This window comes from Tachypleus tridentatus, chromosome 12 (assembly GCF_004210375.1).
Source record: "Tachypleus tridentatus isolate NWPU-2018 chromosome 12, ASM421037v1, whole genome shotgun sequence".
Classification (NCBI taxonomy): Eukaryota; Metazoa; Arthropoda; class Merostomata; order Xiphosura; family Limulidae; genus Tachypleus; species Tachypleus tridentatus.
The window spans coordinates 11,812,331-11,834,285 of record NC_134836.1 but is presented as its reverse complement, the minus strand read 5'-3'; the positions used below and the strand labels follow the sequence as shown (position 1 = coordinate 11,834,285).

The 21,955-nt window shown below is 35.8% G+C and overlaps 2 protein-coding genes across 2 annotated transcripts in view; one reads left to right on the top strand and one right to left on the bottom strand.

The window, feature by feature from the left end:
- LOC143234611 (neuroglian-like) overlaps positions 1-219 on the top strand; it is a 77,736-nt gene extending 77,517 nt beyond the window's left edge. Inside the window, 1 exon segment of the mRNA XM_076472082.1 lies at positions 2-219. Within this exon segment, the coding sequence (XP_076328197.1) occupies positions 2-52 (51 nt within the window). The 3' untranslated portion in view covers positions 53-219.
- A 2,010-nt stretch (positions 220-2,229) lies between these two features.
- On the bottom strand, positions 2,230-21,955 carry LOC143234613 (ras-related protein Rab-7L1-like). Its single transcript, XM_076472083.1, has 5 exons — positions 21,800-21,955; positions 14,905-14,976; positions 9,830-10,011; positions 3,692-3,813; positions 2,230-3,352 (listed from the first exon to the last, which is right to left on the bottom strand). Exons 1-5 carry the CDS (start codon positions 21,813-21,815, stop codon positions 3,238-3,240), a joined length of 507 nt encoding a protein of 168 aa, XP_076328198.1. The 5' UTR covers positions 21,816-21,955; the 3' UTR covers positions 2,230-3,237.

Here is a 21,955-nt window from a genome sequence, read left to right as displayed (position 1 = left end):
AAAGAAAGAACAAGAATCAACTTCTCCTTCAGCTTTGGCCACATTTGTTTAGGGCCTCTTTTACTGTTTGGTTTTATTGAATACCTTAAGAAGAGACAGTCTGTGTGATGATTTGTCCAGGCCAGCTGCCTGGACTTGTGGTTGTTGAAAAAAAAATCAGTTTTTTAGTAAAACCTAAGTAGGCAGCTTTATCTTTTAAATTTTAATTGTGAAAACAAAATTTATCTTATCGTGAAGTTTTGTGTGTCAATCCAGTGTTTCTTTTCTTTGAATTGCTAAAATCAAACTACTATGGCTTAAGGATGTACATTGTTTTCATTGACAGAGAAGCACAAATATAATTCCTTTTTCTTGTTCTAGCACAGATTAAGTTGTAAATGACACAGAATTCTCTAACATCAGGACTAAAGTTGATATGAAATAAAGAAATGTTTCAGCCATTAGTTAATGTGACATATTTTAGCTTACACGATCTACAGCTAGAGATGTATTATATAAGTATATATATATATATATATATATATATATACATATATTATCTATATACATGTACTATGGTTGGTGCAGACATAGTTGGCCACCTTTCATGTGTATAATTTTCTGTAGTTAAGTTTGCTGGAGTCATGTTTGTTTTTTAGGAAAGGTCCTTTTTTTTAGTATTAAATGTCTGATGAAAAGTGTGTGATATGAAACTCATTGTGGCCTTTTAATATGTCATTATGTTTTTATAGCCAGAGTGCTGAGTTTTACTGGATCGTATTATTTATACGCTTGTTGATCGTGTAGCTTGCCTTTTAAAAATGCTTATTTCCCCAAAACACTCAAGATTTGGCAAGCACATACCTCATCATACACTAATCAAACTTTGTTAGTGGTCACATTGCCATTTCAGTGTTTATCTGGCAGAAGTTGCATTGTTTGTGATATGCTTATATACTTTGAGCAGACCTTGTAACTGTAACTTTTTAAAAAGGTGTAAGTGGCCAGTACAAATTTTGACTAGAATTTTGTGTTTTATATTAAGTTTCATGGCACTACATTAACGTCGTCTTGTGACTTGGCTTTTGAGTTGTGTTCTCGTGTTTGTGTTTTGTACCTATGTTTTCATTCCTGGCTTGAAAGAATGTGAATCATTTTATTTGTAGAAGGTCCTGTTATTTCTCTGTAAATCAGGTTCAGGCAAGAAATTTGGGTTCACGTGAACTGTCAACTTTCTCCTCTCCTAGTATAAGCTAGGTTTCAATATCTGTAGACGTAGCGTTCTACTGGTAGTAATATAGGACTGTTTCTAGGTGTAACCTTCTTCCATTGTACACTGAAGCCAGAAACTGCTGTTTTATTAACAGAAAATAAAGGATAACTTCATCCTCAGAACCTTGTATGTGATAATTCTTTACTAAAAGTTTGTTTACCAAAATACATTATATTTAGATTAAATTTAATGGCAAAAAGATAGTTATCTGATGTCTGATAATCACTGTATAAAAGTAATGTGAAAGCCATCTGTTAAAGGCATAAACTTCATTTAAACTGTGTTACATCAAATCAAAAAAGCTGAATGAAAGTGGGGAATAAACATCTCCATTGAAAACTATCTTACAGAAATGTACACCACATATAATTTATTCATAATAGCACAATAAATTATAATATTTTCTTGCAAATCAAAGGTAACAGCAGCTAGTGTGTTAGAGAATTTCATATATAATTCATGATTGAAACTTGCAAAGTTTTGATTGTATAAATTACCTTTGTTTTTACCAGAAATCACATTTTACTAATGCATGGTATTACTTAGGCAGAATATTTAATTGAGCTAAAATTCCTAACACGCATATTTAAGAATTGACTTTTGCTGCTCATGGTATTTAAGCTAATTTATTTCATCTCAGAAAAAAATATTTATGTATTTAATGTCAGTTCAGCATAATGTATTATAAGACTATGCTTATATTTCATTTTTCTATGACATCTTTTTTCTTTCACCATATTAGTGAAGTATACCTTTTAAATATATCTGTTTATCAGTTTATTTATGAATTCATTGTAAGTCTCTTTAAATTAGTTAACTATTTTTTCCATGTAATCACAGATCACCATTATAAAGTGATTGTTTTACTAATTTTTTCTAATATTAACTGGAGAAACATGATTATTAACATGTATAATGGATAACCTGTTTCTGGTTTATATCTTTTAGTACTTCCAAGCGTCAATAGGAATGATACATTTTTTCATACTTTCATTTGCTTTTATTGAACCAAAAACTCTTTCAGTGTTGCAAAACAAATCCATTTTGTTTATTGTTAAATGACAGTATGAAGGAAAAAGAAATTCAGATCCAAAAAATATTTATAGCAGCCAATCCCTCTGAGTAAAATCAGATACCTTTTCAACAACACAATCATCCTTAAGCTGATATAAAAATGAGGGAAATTTTATATTCACCAGTCACTTTGAAGTAGATTATAAATACTGCTCATTAAGAAAGTATATAAGGTCAATGTTTCCATCTGTTTTGTTATGACATTCCTAATAACCTTATTAGTTGCTGACTGCAAAACCCTTCTTTGTGGAAGGTAATAACTAACTCACTTAGTTGTCTAAGTACTTGTGTCTGTAAACTTAAAATCAAAATTTATTTTAAAAAATGGAAAAGTGCTACCTTATTTCAGAGTGGTTTTTATTCCCCTTCTCAAACAAATTTTCTGAAACAAAATAACTCTGGAAAAGATACAATAATAAAATCTGGTAAATTCTGGGTGATGGATGCTAATACACATGGTTCATCTTTATAGCAAGATGTATGAAAATAAGTATATAACTGTTTGAAATAATCTTCACTGTTGTAAAAAATAGTATCTATATTAAAAACGTTACAATAAAAAAGATCTGTTAACAAAGATAAGAGGTATATATAATAATGAGGGTTTTGGGAAACAAATATTGCTGTTATCCCAACTTAAGATACATTTCTTTAACCAGCTAATGCAACAGGTGTTCCCTATCTGATGAGAGTTATGAGAAATAAATATTACTGTTATCCAACTTAAGGTTAGTTTCTGTAAACCAGCTAATACAACAGCTATTCTCTGTCAAAGATGCTTTTAAGAAAACATTTAATTTTGAGTAAACAGGTAATTTTAGAAACTAGTGGTAATGACTTAATATACATTTGTGTTTATTCAACAAGGCACTTAAAAAAAAAATAACTTAATTTTCATGTTTTAAACCATTCTAGCTGCAGCACTTTCTTTTCACATTTGTTTTTTCATTCAGGGTGAGCTTACTGCTGTCCATCGGGTGACCTCCCAAAAGGTCACTTTCTTCTTGCATCTTCTCCACCAAGTATCTAAATCATAAACTTGGATACTCAGTTACTTTTAATTACTATAAGAAAACTTATACCAGACTCATAGAGCAAGAGACATCTATGCAACAAATATTTTGATAACATCTGTGTTTTTGTGTGATATTTTTATAGGGCTAGTCTAAAACACTAATTCCTGGCCATCATAGCAAACTGTACAAATTTCATGAGTATTGGAAAAGCATGATAGTGTTTATCATATCTTACTGAAATAAAGGAAAACAGTATATCCAGATGTACGAGTAACAGGGAATGTCTTTGAAGGGTATAAGGTTAAATTCAAGGTTTCTTTCACATTGTTATGATGGAAGACGTACTTACCTCATGGAATCATCTACCATTGATCCTTCTTTAGCTGATACTTCTGTCCAGCTTAGAAAACCACTTTCCTGGTACAATGCCTCCACCTCTTCTGGCATGACCTGCCTGTCTGAAAGATCACACTGAAACATCAGAAAGTGGAAGTTAGTCTTAGTGGACGAGTAGCATTATCCATTCATGTGATTCTGTGCTGTGCATTTACCATAGAACCTTTATGATTTTTATTGAAATTGAAATTTTTATGAGATGACACTCAAATTGCATTTCTTATATTTGTCAACCAACATGACATTCTTCAGTTAGTTATTGCAATCAAGTTTAGACATCTTAGACAACACTGGCAAACATGCATAGCTTATGGCAATCACGTATGTAGCTGCAGTGAAAGCTGCAGTTTCTACGTGATAAGATGAATATCATCAGTCTCCATTGTGTTAAAAAAACTGTACAGTTAACTTCACTTAATAAAGACAAACCTGCAAAAGAATTTTTTCCAGGAAATAATGGACCACAAAAAAATGAAAATGTAACAAATGAACAAAATAGAGTTTTCAAGTAATGTGAAAATATAAGAATTAAAGTCCCATAGCACTTGATTTAATTCAGAAGTCTAAACAAACAACATGGGATGTTTGGACACATGGAGAAGTCTAAACGAACAACATGGGATGTTTGGACACATGGAGAAGTCTAAACGAACAATGTGGGATACTTGGGTATATGGAGAAGTCTAAACAAATATTGTGGGATTGGTTGGTTGGTTTAGTGTTTTATGGCACAAAGCAGCTACGCTATCTGCGCCAAACATCTGGTAAAAAGTTAAAATTAAAGTAAATTTAGTAAAATTTATAAAAGGAAATTAAGGTAAAACAAAACAAAGTTAAAAAATAAATAAATAGTATAAAACCAATGTTTACATCTAGTCTACAGCGGTAAGAGAAAAACTACAGTAATACAAGTTGTGAAGGACTTTCTGTAGCATAATTATAATTATCATAACTCGCCAGGAGGACTAACAGGTAGGTTCAAAAACCACCGTCAGTCACCTAAAGTTGGCCTTTCCAGTCCTGGTTCCAAGTTATTTGACGTTATGGCCATTATCATTAAAAGTTTTAAGAGGCTTGTAGTAAAATTTTAATTATAACTCACCAGGATGACTAACGGGTAGTTCAAACAGCAGCGTTAGTCACCTGAAGTTGGCCTTTCCAGTCCTGGTTCTAGTTATTTGACGGTACGGCCATTTTCTAATTTCAAATCGAACTAGATGGACTTTGATTCTTAAAATGGAATCACATTAAAAAGGTCTAATATATAAATTAAAAAACAAACAAACTTAAATACCATTAAAAAGATTAATGACTTTTAAAAACTAAAAACATTTCCAAGGTGGACAGTGCCACCATCACCAATAACACTGTCTAACGTTATGGATAAACATTGAGACAGAACATGTTTAAAATGGTGTCGTCGTTCAGTCATAATGACGGCAAGACAGTAAAATGTGGCTTAATGTGACTTGAATGTTACACAGACAACACATTGGTGCATCAGTCCCAGATAAAAGAAAACGATGAGTTAAAAAACTGTGACCAATGCGTAGTCTGGTTAGAACAACTTCCTCTTTCCGATCCTTACAGAAGCAAGACGGCCAAAGTCAAAAAAGGGTTTTATTTGGAAAAGCTTGTTTTCACGTTGCCCACTCCAAGTCGACCACCAACTGGCATAAAGCCGAGCCTTGAATACAGGACCACAGTCCATGTATGGAACAGGCACAGCGGTGGTAGTGCCAGAGCAGGTAGATTTAGCTGCAGTGTTGGCGAGATCATTCCCGTGAATTCCAATGTGGTCCGGTATTTAGAAAAACTGGATAAAAGTAGATGTTGAAGAGAAATGGGCCAGTCAGTTTTGAATATCGGCGAGAACAGGGTGTAAACTAACGTTAAGTGATTCCAGGGCCAGTAGAGAACTAAGCAAGTCAGTATAAATAGTGCAGTTTGAGTACTGCTTAGCTTCTATGTGATCCAGGGCAAGAGAAATGGCGTACAGTTCAGCAGTGAACACAGAAGCTTTAGAGGGGATTCTGCACCACCGAACCACAACAAAGCATGGCAGAGCCCACATAGTCACCTGATTTCAAATCATCTGTATAAATAGGAATGAAAAGATGGTTCGAAAGATGTTTAGCAAATAACAGACAGTATTTCCAATTGGGAGTATCTGTTTTTCTCAGATGACCTAAAGATAGGTCAGATTTGGGGACTGTAAGAAGCCATGGTGGGATGGGCTGACCAGTGGATACATCAATGTTAACCAAGGACAGATCCAATTTATCCAACTGCGATATGAAGGCCAAAAGGAACAATGGTAGATCGTCTATTCTGAAAAAGTATGGCCCACCGAGGAAGAGAAACACAACCCCAGGTGGGATGCTTTGGTAAGGAACGAGGTTTCAAAGAATATAGTAAAGACAGTTGCAAATGGCAGTGATGCAAAGAAGGTTCATGAGACTATATTTAAGCTCTGAACTGGGGAAGTGCAGAAAGCCCTGGTGCAGAGTCGAAGTTCTTGATGATGAATGGGGTCCGAGATCTTGGCAGAACCAAAGACCAGTGACCCATAGTCGAGTTTCAGTTGAATAAGATCACGATATATCTTTAGTACAGAGCATCAATCCGCTCCCCAAGTGGTGGAAGAGAGGACACAGAGGATGTCCAGTGCTCTTGTACATTTGACTCGTAGCTGCTTGATGTGTGGTATGAAGGTCAGCTTACGGTTAAAGATAAGCCCCAAGAACTTTGTTGCAAGGACCAGAGGCAGCACAACTTCACCAATACGGAGTTCAGGATCAGAGTGAATACCTCGTCAGCGGCAAAAGTGCATGCAAACGGTTTTAGAAAGAGAAGTTAAAGTTGTTTGCTGAGGAACACTTCAGTAAACGATTGAGGGAAGTCTGTAGCTGCTGCTCAATATACCTCATGTTTGACGACTGACATAAGATGTGCAAGTCGTCGACGTACAGCCCATTTGCAACAGTAAAAGGGAGTTGTTCAGTGATGGCATTAATCTTTATACTGAAAAATGTGACACTCAAAACACAGCCCTGAGGGACTCCAAATTCCTGTACTAAAGAATGGGAAAGTTTCGAACCCACACAAACTTGGAATCTCCTGTCCATTAAAAAACATTAATCGAAAAGGGTAAATGGCCACGTAACCCATATACATGGAGGTCTCGCAAAATGCCATACCTCCATGTTGTATCATAAGCCTTCTAAATGGCAAAGAATATTGATACAAGATGTTGTCGTTTGAGAAACGCTTCTTTGATTGATGTTTCAAGCCGAATCAGGTGGTCCATGATAAAGCGCTGTTGTCAGAACCCACACTGGGAGGGCGAGTGGAGGTTCTTTGATCCGAGGAACTAAACAACACGAGCATTAACCATCCTCTCTAAGGTCTTACACAGACAGCTTGTCAAAGCAATTGGATAGTAGTTTGAACGAATCTTGGGATCCTTCCCAGGCTTAGAGAAAGGTAGGGCAATAGCCTTGCGCCAGGTATCAGGAAAAACATTCTCCTGCCAGCTCCGGTTAAAAACAATAAGAAGAATAGCAAGAGAAGCAGAAGATAGATGGCACAACATTTCATAGTGTACATCATCAGGTCCGACCGATGTACTGCCAGACCAACAAAGGGCCAGTTTGAGTTCCACCAGTGTAAAGGGACGATTATGATCATAGAGACAATCAGCTCGAATGGAAAGAGGCGATCGCTTTTCCTGAGTCTTGATGGCTAAGAGAGTGGAGGAAGAAGCAGAAGTACTAGATACCCGGCAAAAGTTTTTACCTAGAGTATCTGCGATACTTTGGGTATTAGCTAATTCCTTGCCATCAGAGAGCAAGATCGAGAGAGGGACAGAAATGTATTACTCACTGATCTTTCGAACCTTATCCCATATGACTTTTGAACTGGTAGTAGAAAATATGCTGGTTGTGAACTTAATCCGAGATTCCTTCTGACTTTGACTTCTTACCCACCAAGCATGTGTATGGGCCTGCTGGAAAGCGATGTAGTGCGAGAGTGTGGGATACCTACGTAAATTATCCCAGGTACATTCTTTAGCCTTCTGTGCCAAGTGGCATAATTCCATCATGGACGAAGATATCGTGGAAAACGTGTCGAGGTTTCAGGAATACATTTAGCAGCTGCCTGTATAATACAGTCAGTCAATGCTACCGCACAGTCGTCTATTGATGGTTTACAGACGATGGCAGGATCAAGTTCTGTGAGAGCAGTGAAATAGAGCCAATTGGCTTGATCCAGCTTCCATTGGGGCACACGGGTCGGGTGGCATCGACCACGGCTAGTCTCTCTCAAAATTATAAGAAAATGATCACTGCATCATGGATTATTGTCAAACCTCTATGAAAATGGGAAAATAGTGAAGGGGAGCAAACCGAGATCAATAGCAGTGAAGGATTGACTAGGTGCATGAAAATAAGTAGAAAAACCACTATTGAAAAGAGAAAGCTTGTGATCAGAGAGCATACGCTCTACGGAGCGACCCCTCCCATCAATATCAGCACTTCCACAGAGGAGATGATATCCACCAAAGTCCCCCAGGATTAAAAATGGAGACGGCAACTGTTCAATGAGAGCATCAAGGTCTGATTGATCATAGGTCTCTCCAGGCGACAGGTAGAGAGAACAAACATTGATGGTACCTCCAAAGAAAACACGGGTGGCTACGGCCTTCAAGGGTGTGTCGAATGGCAAAAACAGGGTGGGCACATTCTGATCAACCAACAGTGCCACCACTCCATGCACTTGTCCATCACACAGCCTGTCATTTCTGTACAAAGAAAACCGCCAAAAGGTGACTTTATCGGCAGGTTTCAGAAATGTTTCCTGTAAGGAAAGACATACAGGATGGTAGAAAACATCAATTTTGATGTCATCCAAATTAAAACGTAAACCTCGACAGTTCCATTGTATCAAGGGTGTCCATTTTTATTTATGTGTAGGCGAATTGGGTGGAGAACCTTTCTGTTTACGACCATATCTTTTGTCTTTATTGTTTTCATTCGAGGTAAGAGGATTCCAGCGACTGAGGACGTGAACAAATAATAGTTTTGCATCTTGGGGTGGGAGAAGTAAATGTACCCGAGGAAATTCCCTTACCCGGAACCAAAGGAAGTGAATCTTGGGATTTGCTGGAATGTATCTTTGGGACAGAGATGAGTGTTGAAGAGATGGGTCCTTCTAGTCCCTTCTAAATTAAAAAGGGAGACACTTGCCCTAAAGATTTGTCTGAAAGAGAATGTAGTATAAGGAAATGAGGTACAACAGGTGTTACAGATGTTGAAGATTGCTTCTCAGAATCTTCAAGACGTGGTCGTTTACCTATAGACTGCTTTTTCACTATTTTGTTTACGATTTTATTTGGAGGTTCCATAATAAAAAAAGAAATATTTCGGTGCTCACTGACCCCATCCACCATGGAGCCCTACGAGGGGACACACTACAATGTCAAACAAGGACATCCAACACTGGTACTTGGTTGACCCTAACCAAAGTGGACCAGCCGATTGACCCAAGGGGGGCCGTCCCAAGGCCGTCCGTCTACAGGAATTCAAGGTCAAAGTGGTGTGTTAGGGTTGGACCCCTCAACCATCAGGATCCTCTCCTCCCCTTCACGGGTCACCACGCACGGCAAACACATGGGTGAATGTTTAGATCCCAGAGAAAGTAAACTGAAAGAACAGAACCTTCCCTGGTAGCCCCCCTTACCACGTACAGGAATCCACACCGAGTGGAACAGTGTGGGATGTTGGGGTATATGGAGAAGTCTAAACGAACAATGTGAGATGTGTGGGTATATGGAGAAATTTAGATAAACAGTGTGTGATGTTTGGGTATGTGGAAAAGTCTAAATAAACAGCATGGGGTGCTCGAGTATATGTTTAATGCTTTGTTATGACTAGTAGAAGTAACTAATATGGTTAACACTTTCTGTCATAACTAATATAAGTAACTAATATGGTTAACACGTTATGTAACAACTAATATAAATAACTGATATCATTAACACTTTAGTTAGACTTTCCATTGAATATTAATATTTACAAAGATAAGACACCTTGTTAGCTAAAAGTAAACATGGTAAAGGACTTCCATCGGCCTTTTCACACTTGGCATCAACGTCTTTCTTCCACTTGAGAGCATTATTAAATGTCTTTCTGTTGGTCAAATCAAACATGATAACACAGCCATGAGCATCCTTGTAATAGACTCGTGTCATCCAGGTAAATCGTTCTTGACCTAGTGTGTTAATGGTCAATATAAGTGGTCAGTTTTACAATAGAAATCTTGTATTTAATACTTTACAGACTCAGTTTCAATATGTGTGATGGTCATAGCAACATGATGAACCATTCAGTCATCATTTAATTAGAATAAACCAAGAGTCCCTGTTTATACTTAGTCTATCACTTCTAAATAAGGGACATCAAGTGCACATGGACTACAGATAGGTTTTTGTAAGGTTTTTGAAACTTAGTGTTTGTAAGTCATCACAGATTTGGTGGAGAAACTATTGTGTATTTATATTTTACAGATTTCACATTAGGTTATTTCGAATCTGTTTTTACTCATAGCATCGTAGAATCTTATTCTTATCTACATCTGTTACGTGTAACATGTTTCCTGTTAAACTCTTATCTTTCAAATGCACCTGTATGGTAGATAGACCTAAACCACATTGTATTCCTGTGTTAAATTGAATGAAAAATATTGATTGTAACGGACATAATTAGACCTTGTGGTCTAACTATAACATACCCCTTATAAAAGTGTGGGAAAATGTCAATATCAACACATATGAAAACTTATTACCTTAGCTAATAACACAATAGTAGATGTGTTGTGTAAAAAACAAACATCTATACCAACACGTATGAAACGACTTACCTTATTTAATAATTTTATAGTAGATATGTTGGAAATGACGTGTAGATGAAATATGACAAGTTGCAAAACACACAGCTGGTTTATCAATGGTGAAAGTTTTCTGTGTCCTTCTATACAACTAGTTTAACACTGTAGACAGTATTCTGTGTCTCTCTACACAACTAGTTTAATACTGTAGACAGTATTCTGTGTCTCTCTACACAACTAGTTTAATACTGTAGACAGTATTCTGTGTCTCTCTACACAACTAGTTTAATACTATTGACACCTTTCTCTGTTTTCCTCTAGAGTTAGTCTAACACTGCACTGTATAGAACCTTCTGTGTTTGTACCTCTAAAACATGTTATCATCATTGACTGATAACCTTCTGTGTCTGCACCTCTAAAACATGCTATCATCATTGAATGATAACCTTCTGTGTCTGCACCTCTAAAACATGTTATCATCATTGAATGATAACCTTTTGTGTCTGTGTCTCTAAAACATGTTATCGTCATTGAATGATAACCTTTTGTGTCTGTGTCTCTAAAACATGTTATCATCATTGAATGATAACCTTCTGTGTCTGTACCTCTAAAACAAGTTATCATCATTGACTGATAACCTTCTGTGTCTGTACCTCTAAAACATGTTATCATCATTGACTGATAACCTTCTGTGTCTGCTCCTCTAAAACATGCTATCATCATTGAATGATAACCTTCTGTGTCTACACCTCTAAAACATGTTATCATCATTGAATGATAACCTTTTGTGTTTGTGTCTCTAAAACATGTTATCGTCATTGAATGATAACCTTTTGTGTCTGTGTCTCTAAAACATGTTATCCTCATTGAATGATAACCTTCTGTGTCTGCACCTCTAAAACATGTTATCATCATTGAATAATAAACTTTTGTGTCTGTGTCTCTAAAACATGTTATCATCATTGAATGATAACCTTCTGTGTCTGCACCTCTAAAACATGTTATCATCATTGAATGATAACCTTCTGTGTCTGCACCTCTAAAACATGTTATCATCATTGAATGATAACCTTTTGTGTCTGTGTCTCTAAAACAGGTTATCATCATTGACTGACAACCTTCTGTGTCTGTGTCTCTAAAACATGTTATCATCATTGACTGACAACCTTCTGTGTCTGTGTCTCTAAAACATGTTATCATCATTGACTGACAACCTTCTGTGTCTGTGTCTCTAAAACATGTTATCATCATTGACTGACAACCTTCTGTGTCTGCACCTCTAAAACATGTTATCATCATTGAATGATAACCTTATGTGTCTGCACCTCTAAAACATGTTATCATCATTGAATGATAACCTTCTGTGTCTCTAAAACATGTTATCATCATTGAATGATAACCTTTTGTGTTTGTGTCTCTAAAACATGTTATCATCATTGAATGATAACCTTCTGTTTCTGCACCTCTAAAACATGTTATCATAATTGAATGATAACCTTCTGTGTCTGTGTCTCTAAAGCATGTTATCATCATTGAATGATAACCTTCTGTGTCTGCACCTCTAAAACATGTTATCATCATTGAATGATAACCCTTTGTGTCTGTGTCTCTAAAACATGTTATCATCATTGACTGACAACCTTCTGTGTCTGCACCTCTAAAACATGTTATCATCATTGAATGATAACCTTCTGTGTCTGCACCTCTAAAACATGTTATCATCATTGAATGATAACCTTCTGTGTCTGCACCTCTAAAACATGTTATCATCATTGAATGATAACCTTCTGTGTCTGCACCTCTAAAACATGTTATCATCATTGAATGATAAACTTTTGTGTCTGTGTCTCTAAAACATGTTACCATCATTGAATGATAACCTTCTGTGTCTGCACCTCTAAAACATGTTATCATCGTTGAATGATAACCTTCTGTGTCTCTAAACCATGTTATCATCATTGAATGATAAACTTCTGTGTCTGCACCTCTAAAACATGTTATCATCGTTGAATGATAACCTTCTGTGTCTCTAAACCATGTTATCATCATTGAATGATAAACTTCTGTGTCTGCACCGCTAAAACATGTTATCATCATTGAATGATAACCCTCTGTGTCTCTAAAACATGTTATCATCATTGAATGATAACCTTCTGTGTCTCTAAAACATGTTATCATCATTGAATGATAACCTTCTGTGTCTGCACCTCTAAAACATGTTATCATCATTGAATGATAACCTTATGTGTCTGCACCTCTAAAACATGTTATCATCATTGAATGATAACCTTCTGTGTCTCTAAAACATGTTATCATCATTGAATGATAACCTTCTGTTTCTGCACCTCTAAAACATGTTATCATAATTGAATGATAACCTTCTGTGTCTGTGTCTCTAAAGCATGTTATAATCATTGAATGATAACCTTCTGTGTCTGCACCTCTAAAACATGTTATCATCATTGACTGACAACCTTCTGTGTCTGTGTCTCTAAAACATGTTATCATCATTGACTGACAACCTTCTGTGTCTGTGTCTCTAAAACATGTTATCATCATTGAATGATAACCTTCTGTGTCTGCACCTCTAAAACATGTTATCATCATTGAATGATAACCTCCTGTGTCTGCACCTCTAAAACATGTTATCATCATTGAATGATAACCTTCTGTGTCTGCACCTCTAAAACATGTTATCATCATTGAATGATAAACTTTTGTGTCTGTGTCTCTAAAACATGTTATCATCATTGAATGATAACCTTTTGTGTCTGTGTCTCTAAAACATGTTACCATCATTGAATGATAACCTTCTGTGTCTCTAAACCATGTTATCATCATTGAATGATAAACTTCTGTGTCTGCACCTCTAAAACATGTTATCATCGTTGAATGATAACCTTCTGTGTCTCTAAACCATGTTATCATCATTGAATGATAAACTTCTGTGTCTGCACCTCTAAAACATGTTATCATCATTGAATGATAACCCTCTGTGTCTCTAAAACATGTTATCATCATTGAATGATAACCTTCTGTGTCTCTAAAACATGTTATCGTCATTGAATGATAACCTTTTGTGTCTGTGTCTCTAAAACATGTTATCATCATTGAATGATAACCTTCTGTGTCTGCACCTCTAAAACATGTTATCATCATTGAATGATAACCTTCTGTGTCTGCACCTCTAAAACATGTTATCATCATTGAATGATAACCTTTTGTGTCTGTGTCTCTAAAACATGTCGTCATCATTGACTGACAACCTTCTGTGTCTGCACCTCTAAAACATGTTATCATCATTGAATGATAACCTTCTGTGTCTCAGTGATGACGAGAAACCCACTTGTTGAGAAATTTATATGCAAAAACGGCTCGTTTGGGCTGAGAAAACACTTTACATAAAACGTTGTTCGCTCTTTTATGTAAAGTGTTTTCTCAGCCCAAACGAGCCGTTTTTGCATATAAACCTTCTGTGTCTGCACCTCTAAAACATGTTATCATCATTGAATGATAACCTTCTGTGTCTGCACCTCTAAAACATGTTATCATCATTGAATGATAACCTTTTGTGTCTGTGTCTCTAAAACATGTTATCATCATTGACTGACAACCTTCTGTGTCTGTGTCTCTAAAACATGTTATCATCATTGACTGACAACCTTCTGTGTCTGCACCTCTAAAACATGTTATCATCATTGAATGATAACCTTCTGTGTCTGCACCTCTAAAACATGTTATCATCATTGAATGATAACCTTTTGTGTCTACACCTCTAAAACATGTTATTATAATTGAATGACAACCTTCTGTGTCTGCACCTCTAAAACATGTTATCATCACTCAATGATAACCTTCTGTGTCTGCACCTCTAAAACATGTTATCATCACTGAATGATAACCTTCTGTGTCTGCACCTCTAAAACATGTTATCATCATTGAATGACAACCTTCTGTGTCTTCACCTCTACACAGTCAGTTTAACACTGTAGATAGTCTTTTGTGTTTGTTCCTTTAAAGTTTTTGTGGTTAAACAAGATGTATTAACGGGACAATATCAATGTTTTATTACACTCTACTGTGTTATGTACCTGCTTAATCTACTATGTTAAGCTTTTAATTATTATAAAACTTTAAAATATGCAATGAAAGATATCAATTTCGAATACAGAAAACTAAAATGTAGAAAATATTTAAAGAAACAAACTCTACGTAAAGTTACTATACATATATTTTTCTTTTTGCAATTATATCTTATAATACTTGTATTTACATTACCTGCAATGTCCCAGAGTTGTAGTTTTATGGTCTCAGTGTCCGAATATTTGATTACTTTCAAAGCAAAATCCACTAAATTCAAAGATAAGAAAAAAAAACAATAACCCACTCTGTAAAATAAAAAAAACATTACATTAACGTACCAGTGTTTGGGAATTAGACACTTTGTAAGCCTGAATAATTTATCTTCACAGTCAAGTTTAGAAACAAACTGTAAAATTATTTAGATACAGTACTTTAGAGATTACTTTAACATGTGATGAGCATGTGGAAGATACAGTTAAGTTTTTTTGTTTTTGAATTTCGCGCAAAGCTACACGAGGGCTATCTGCGCTAGCCGTCCCTAATTTAGTAGTGTAAGACTAGAGGGAAGGCAGCTAGTCATCACCACCCACCACCAACTCTTGGGCTACTCTTTTACCAACGAATAGTGGGATTTATCATAACATTGTAACGCTCCCACGGCTGAAAGGGCGAGCATATTTGGTGCGACGGGAATTCGAACCCGAATGCCTTAACCCTCCTGGCCATGCCGGGCCTAATACAGTTAGGATACGATCTGAAAAGTGTGAAATGCGAGCTAGACTAGAGAAGATGATATCTGATTTTTGAAGTTATCCATTTCTTAAGTTTATCTGTCTTTGTCAGCCAGTTTGTTCAATTTTATGAAAACTGAGTTTGATTTACAATGAAGGAGTAAGAATACATACGAGTTTTGAGGTAAATGTTTTTTAATAACATCTGACGAATTAGTAAAACTTAGAATTGAAAGAAATAAAACACTTTTGCTAACATGGAATGGATTGAGCTTTGTATTCTTACTTCTGCTAAATACTTTAAAAAGAGCACAACAAGGATCATTAAAACATCATTTCCCAACATATATTTTATAAAAACACATCTATATTTGATGGAATATTGTTCATAATTCTAACAAATCTCACAGTGACGAAATTACTAAAAATAATTTTAGTTTCTTAAAAATTGGGGCCTGGCATGGCCTAGCGCGTTAAGGTGTGCGCTTCGCAATCCGAGGGTCGCGGGTTCGCGCCCAAGTCGTGCCAAACATGCTCGCCCTCCCAGCCGTGGGGGCGTTATAATGTGACGGTCAATCCCACTATTCGTTGGTAAAAGAGAAGCCCAAGAGTTGGCGGTGGGTGGTGATGACTAGCTGCCTTCCCTCTAGTCTTACACTGCTAAATTAGGGACGGCTAGCACAGATAGCCCTCGCGTAGCTTTGTGCGAAATTCCAAAAAACAAACAAACAAACTTAAAAATTGGTTGAATAATATTATATTCTCCTTACCTCCGACTGTGCCTTTGTAATCGTTTTGAAAACATTATTTACATATCGTTGAACAAACGACGTCTTCCCTACTGTCGGATCGCCAACGATGATAACTTTGAATAATTTTTCTATTTGTCTAACGTTTTCTGAAAAATTTCAACCGTTTAACTTAACAAAAAATAATGTTGACATGTGAATGAAAAACAAAAATATGCATTGAAAGATGACGATATAGCAATGACATCATTGTGATAAAATAAATTAAGGCGATGCGGTGGGACTGTGACCGAAAAATAAACTGATGCAAATTATCTGTACTAATATATGACCTTACAATTTTTCCTTGCTTCTACTGACCAAAGACCCTATTATAGTTCACGGGATGTCGTGGAAAACGACCTCGCTGTAATTCATAGAATATAAGGACAATTACTTTACTGCAAGTCAAATAATATAAGGATAAGTCACCTTAATGTAACTCATAGAATATAAGGACAAATTACTTGTCTGTAATTCATAGAATATATAAGAACAAACTGCTCTACTCTATGTCATGGAATATAAGAACAAACTAATCCACTGTAACTCATAGAATATAAGGACAAATTACCTCACTGTAACTCATAGAATATAAGGACATATTACCTCACTGTAACTCGTAGAATATAAGGACAATTCTTGATGACGAGAGACCCACTTGAAAAAAAATGTATCTCAGAACGGCTGGTATGGATATTAACGCTTTACTAGTAAAGCAGAGAACAACGTTTCGACCTTCCTAGGTCATCTTAAGGCTAACAAAGAGAAAGTTTGATGATTCTCTTTCATCATAGGGAGAAGCTTTAACTTCCAAATATCATCTGCCAAAGTTGTGGAAGGCACTGCTTTCGTTTAACTTCTTGCATAACATGCAATATTACACCAACAAATATCTCTAGATACACAATAAAGGAACAATTCCAGCTAAAACAAAGTCAACAGTTTTCTGGACCACATGTTAAGTAAGAACTGCATTGACTCAGATAAACGAATAAGGTGGAAAATGCATAAAATGCAGTAATTGATAAAAAATTAACTACGATGGTTAGCATTCTTTTACTTTTAGTATCGGAAAATCTATTTTAATATTCTTGTTGCACTATATAAGAAAAACATACGACAGTCAGTATTCTTATCTTTGTCTTATCTGATTGACACGATAGTTAGTATTTTTATCTTTTTACTACCTGAAAAAAACATAGTGTAGTCAATATTATATTTTATTACATTAGGAAAATACACAGCACAATATAACGTTAAGTAGAGATGTAATGCTGGAGAGAGAAATCTGTTCACACTTTTCACACTTTGATTTAACATTAAGAAGCAATGTAATACCCAACAGAAGAGTCTTTCGTTTAGACTTCTTACAATCTGATTTATCATTTAAAAGCAGTATAGTACAGCTGTGTAGTTAGTGGTGTTCAAAACGCGCCGGTGTGTATTTATCTGGGATGGGTGGGTCTGAAGAATGAGGTAACTTCCTGAAATGAAACAGATTCGTGTTATAGCTGCATAAAGACATGTATTATCATGCGCAACCAGAGGCGTTGGCAGGTGTTTTTTTTAACAATAAAAATATTTATTACCATTAATGTTTTGTCAGTGTATTATATCCACTTTAACCCCTGGTGGTAACACCAATAAACCTTTATGTTCAGGTTATTTCTGTACTTTCTTGCACTAAGGAAGGTTTAGAGCTGATACTACCAGCAAATCTGGTACCTATATTTGCGTGGTTTTTTTGTTGCATTGAGTATAAGCAATGTTACTTTTTATTTCTGCTCTTAATGCTCACCTGGTGTCAAGAGATCAAATAGATGATCCATCTTCAGGCTGTCCTGGGTGTCAAATATTGTTCTAGAGCAGGGCTTTCCAACACGCGGCACGCGGGCTGCATGCGGCCCACGGCATGGTTTTGTGTGCCCCGCAAAGGTCTATTGAAAAATAACCTACTTTTATAATATTTTTTGTAGTGAAGGAATGAAACTTTTTGACTTGCGAGGTAAAAATGCATGAAAGCTCCGACTCATATTCAGTAATGAAATTTTCAAATTTATTTTGTGTGCACCTATATGTTTATTATTTATGCCTCTATAATTTTACAGTAATAACTTGATAGTAATAGCTTTTAAATCGTATTACATACACCTCGGCGTATTATACCATCATTCCCCCTGCTATACAAAGTAGACTCGCCCAGCTAGTGGTTGTTGCCAGTCTGTCCATTTGCTGTTGTGGAGGTTGACGTGTTGTAAATTATCACTGTTCAGTTCCATGGTAAATATAAACATGAGCAAATTTTTTAAGAAACATAAGATTGACAGTGAAAATATAGTGTACCAGGAACATCGGAAAATTGATTATTTAATTACAAACAATAACGGCAATTTGCAGTGTTTGGTTTGTATGCAAATTATACCAGTGCCCAAAGAATTTAATGTGAAAAGGCATTATTCAACGATGCATGAAGAAAAGTATAAAAAATATAAAGGAGAAATTCGAAAAGTTCAGATTGCGGATTTCAGCAAAAAATTAAAACAACAAACGAGTATGTTTAACAAGTTGCCAGAAAGCCAGACATCTGCTTTGAATGCTTTGTACATCGTTTTCCTTGAACTTGCAAGAGCAAAGAAATATTTTATTGATTGCAGTTTAATAAGTAAATGTGCTGTTGAAATAGCAAAGGTGTTTGGGATTGCCAAAATTGTTGAGAAATTTGAATCAGAGTCGATTCCCAACCAAACCATACAAAGGAGAGTCACTGATATGAGAGAACAATTAGAAAACTCAATTGTTGGATTGGTTGAAAAAGTACTTATTTCTCGCTTTATCGTGACGAAAGTACTGATCAAGCAGATGTAAGTCAGCTGTTAATATTTGTACGCATTATTCATTAAGATTTTTCAAGGAAAGAGGAATTATTGAACGTATGTGCTCTTCGTGAGACCACAAAATGAAAGGATATCTTCGAGGCAGTGAAAATTTCAGTTGATAAAATCGGAGGTTTCAATAATTGTTCAGCAATAGTGACAGATGGCGCACCTGTGATTATTGGAGAAAAAAATTAGGCTTTGTTGGTTTTCTTAGGGAAAATGAAGTAACTTGTCCAATATTTCATTTTGTTATTCATCAGGGAGCTTTGTGTGGGAAATCAGTGAAACAAAACAAAGTTTTTAAACTTGTTGTTAAAGTTATCAACATTATAAGACGAGAAAACAAAGCTCTTTTACATCGGCAGCTGAAGCAGTTTTTGGAGGATATGGAGGCAGAATATGGGAATTTGGCTCTTTATAACGAAGTAAGGTGGCTCAGTGCTGAAAAGTGTCTTGAACTATTCTTTGGAATAAGAAAAGAAATCTCTGCATTCCTCGACCAGTTTGTTTCATCGGATAGAACACAACTAGAAGGAGAGATCAAAAGTAAGGATTTTCTGAAGCAACTGGCTTTTCTCACAGACATCACCACTCACCTTAACGATCTCAAACTGAAGCTCCAGGGGCAGAACCAGATGGTATCAGATTTAATAGGAAACATAAATGGGTTTCGAAATAAGTTAAGAATTTTCAAAGTTCAGAAAACAACAACTTGGCCCACTTTCCAAGTTGTCAGCAATTAACAGAACAGTTGAAAGATGACGAGCCACTTGATTTTTCAGAATTTTGTGTAAATATTGAAGTTATCATAGATGAGTTTAACGCAAGATTCGAAGGACTTAAAATGCTAAAATGCAGGATAGATCTGTTCAATAATCCTCTTTTTGTTGATATAGAAAATCAACAAGGTAACGTTCAACTTGAATTATGTGATTTGAAAGTTGATCCAGTTCTGCAAACCTGGCAAGAAAAAGGACCAGATTTCTCTGAACTACTTTCAAAAAATCGATTTCCAAATCTACGTGCGTTTAGACAGAAAATGACATCAATGTTTGGTAGCACATACATATGTAAAAGTGTGTTTTCCACAATGAAATTCATTAAAAACCACAACGGAAGTCGTCTCACGGATTCTTCTCTGCTTCACTTCCTGAGACTAGCAACGACAGAACTCCATGTCGACAAACCCGCTTTGGTCAGTGCTGCTGAGCGACCTCAAAGTTCACATTGAAAATTTTATGTCCTTACTAAGTTAAATATCATAGATATGTTTGTTATTCTAGTTTATTTTATATGCAGCATTTTTCCAAAAAAATTATTTATTACGTAATTGAACATGTTTAAATTACATTTTACTTTCATTTTCACAATGAAATACATCTTTTTTTACAAATAAGCCCGTCCAAATATCATGTAACGTAAAGTAAGTCACATTCAGATTAACTCCTTCCCCAATCGTAACTCATTTTACCATGTTGAAAGGACATAAATTAACCCTACCATGGATCTATTTACTCTTTATTTTGCATTACGTAATACACCAACAAGCCCTAATTTGACAAAAATATAATGCCACCCGCCGCGAGACTCGTGAATATAGTTGTGGCCCACGGGCACTCTTAAGTTCTAGAGTGATTCCAAGTTGAGAAACAAAATAATCACTAGAGAAACATCACGTGATCAAAGCCTTCCCGACACTTAACTCTTACTGACTTTGTGAATAATTTATAGTTTACAATTGTAAGTTTTCAACGCTGAACTTGACCATGAAGAGGAACCATGAGTAACTACGGTAAATTGTATGTATAAACAATAATATTTGTTGTCCAGTTGTCTACGTCTAGACAATTAATACTACACAAATAGATCTGAAGTTGAATGTTTTGTAATACAATTTAATTAGGCCCGGATTACGTTTCCATGGTGATCTATCTGTATTTAACGTACTGTGTTCCCACGACGACAACAAAGAAAAAAGATGGCAAATTATGATGGCTTTCGTAATATGGTTCAATAGACTTTTTGAGTGTTAAGCTTTTGATAAATACAGTAACCATATAATTTACTTTATGTCTTATACGAACCATGCACGCCGTAAAGAGTTCTACCTAATTACAGCACGACGTTTTATTATCTGCAGTTAAACTTTAAGGCGTAACAATTTAACGCCAAAAACAATGTAATTAGACCTTTTTCTTCAGTTTCAATGTTATGGAGTTAATCGACATGTTACAACCAGTTCACCGATGTGTTAAATATGACCAACAACAGTAGCAATAAGGTAGAGGTATCATCAGTATATAACTTCATCTCGAGTCTTTTCAAACTTTTACACGTTTTATTACAACGACTAACTATTGCCAGTATCAGAAGTTTTGTGAAGATTTAGGCAGACACAACCAGACGACAAGGAGATGGTTAAAAAAAGAACCCACTAACAACTCCTGGGCCGCTCTTGTCTAGCCACAACACGGAGAGCGTTTTTTTTTTTTTTTTTGCAAAGAACTACGAACCATTAACTCATGGGTTGATTATTTGATCACGCTAACAACTACGTTACGCCCAGCTCCCATAATAATTTTCAGTGATCCTCGAATTTCTCACTTTCTAACTTAGTTAGACATTAATAACAAAATTACCAACTGCGAAAGCTGATAGTCATTGCTTATACGATCACATATTTTATACTCACTGTTTTGTAGAGACATGTCATTCAACTAATCAACTTCCTTTCTTCTTTATACCACTGTTTCATGCACCAAGTGCTTGGGTAAGTTAATTTAATACTGCTTCAATGAATCACATGCGTTCAAGACGTGTCTCGTGACGCACAACTGTGCCTCGTGAT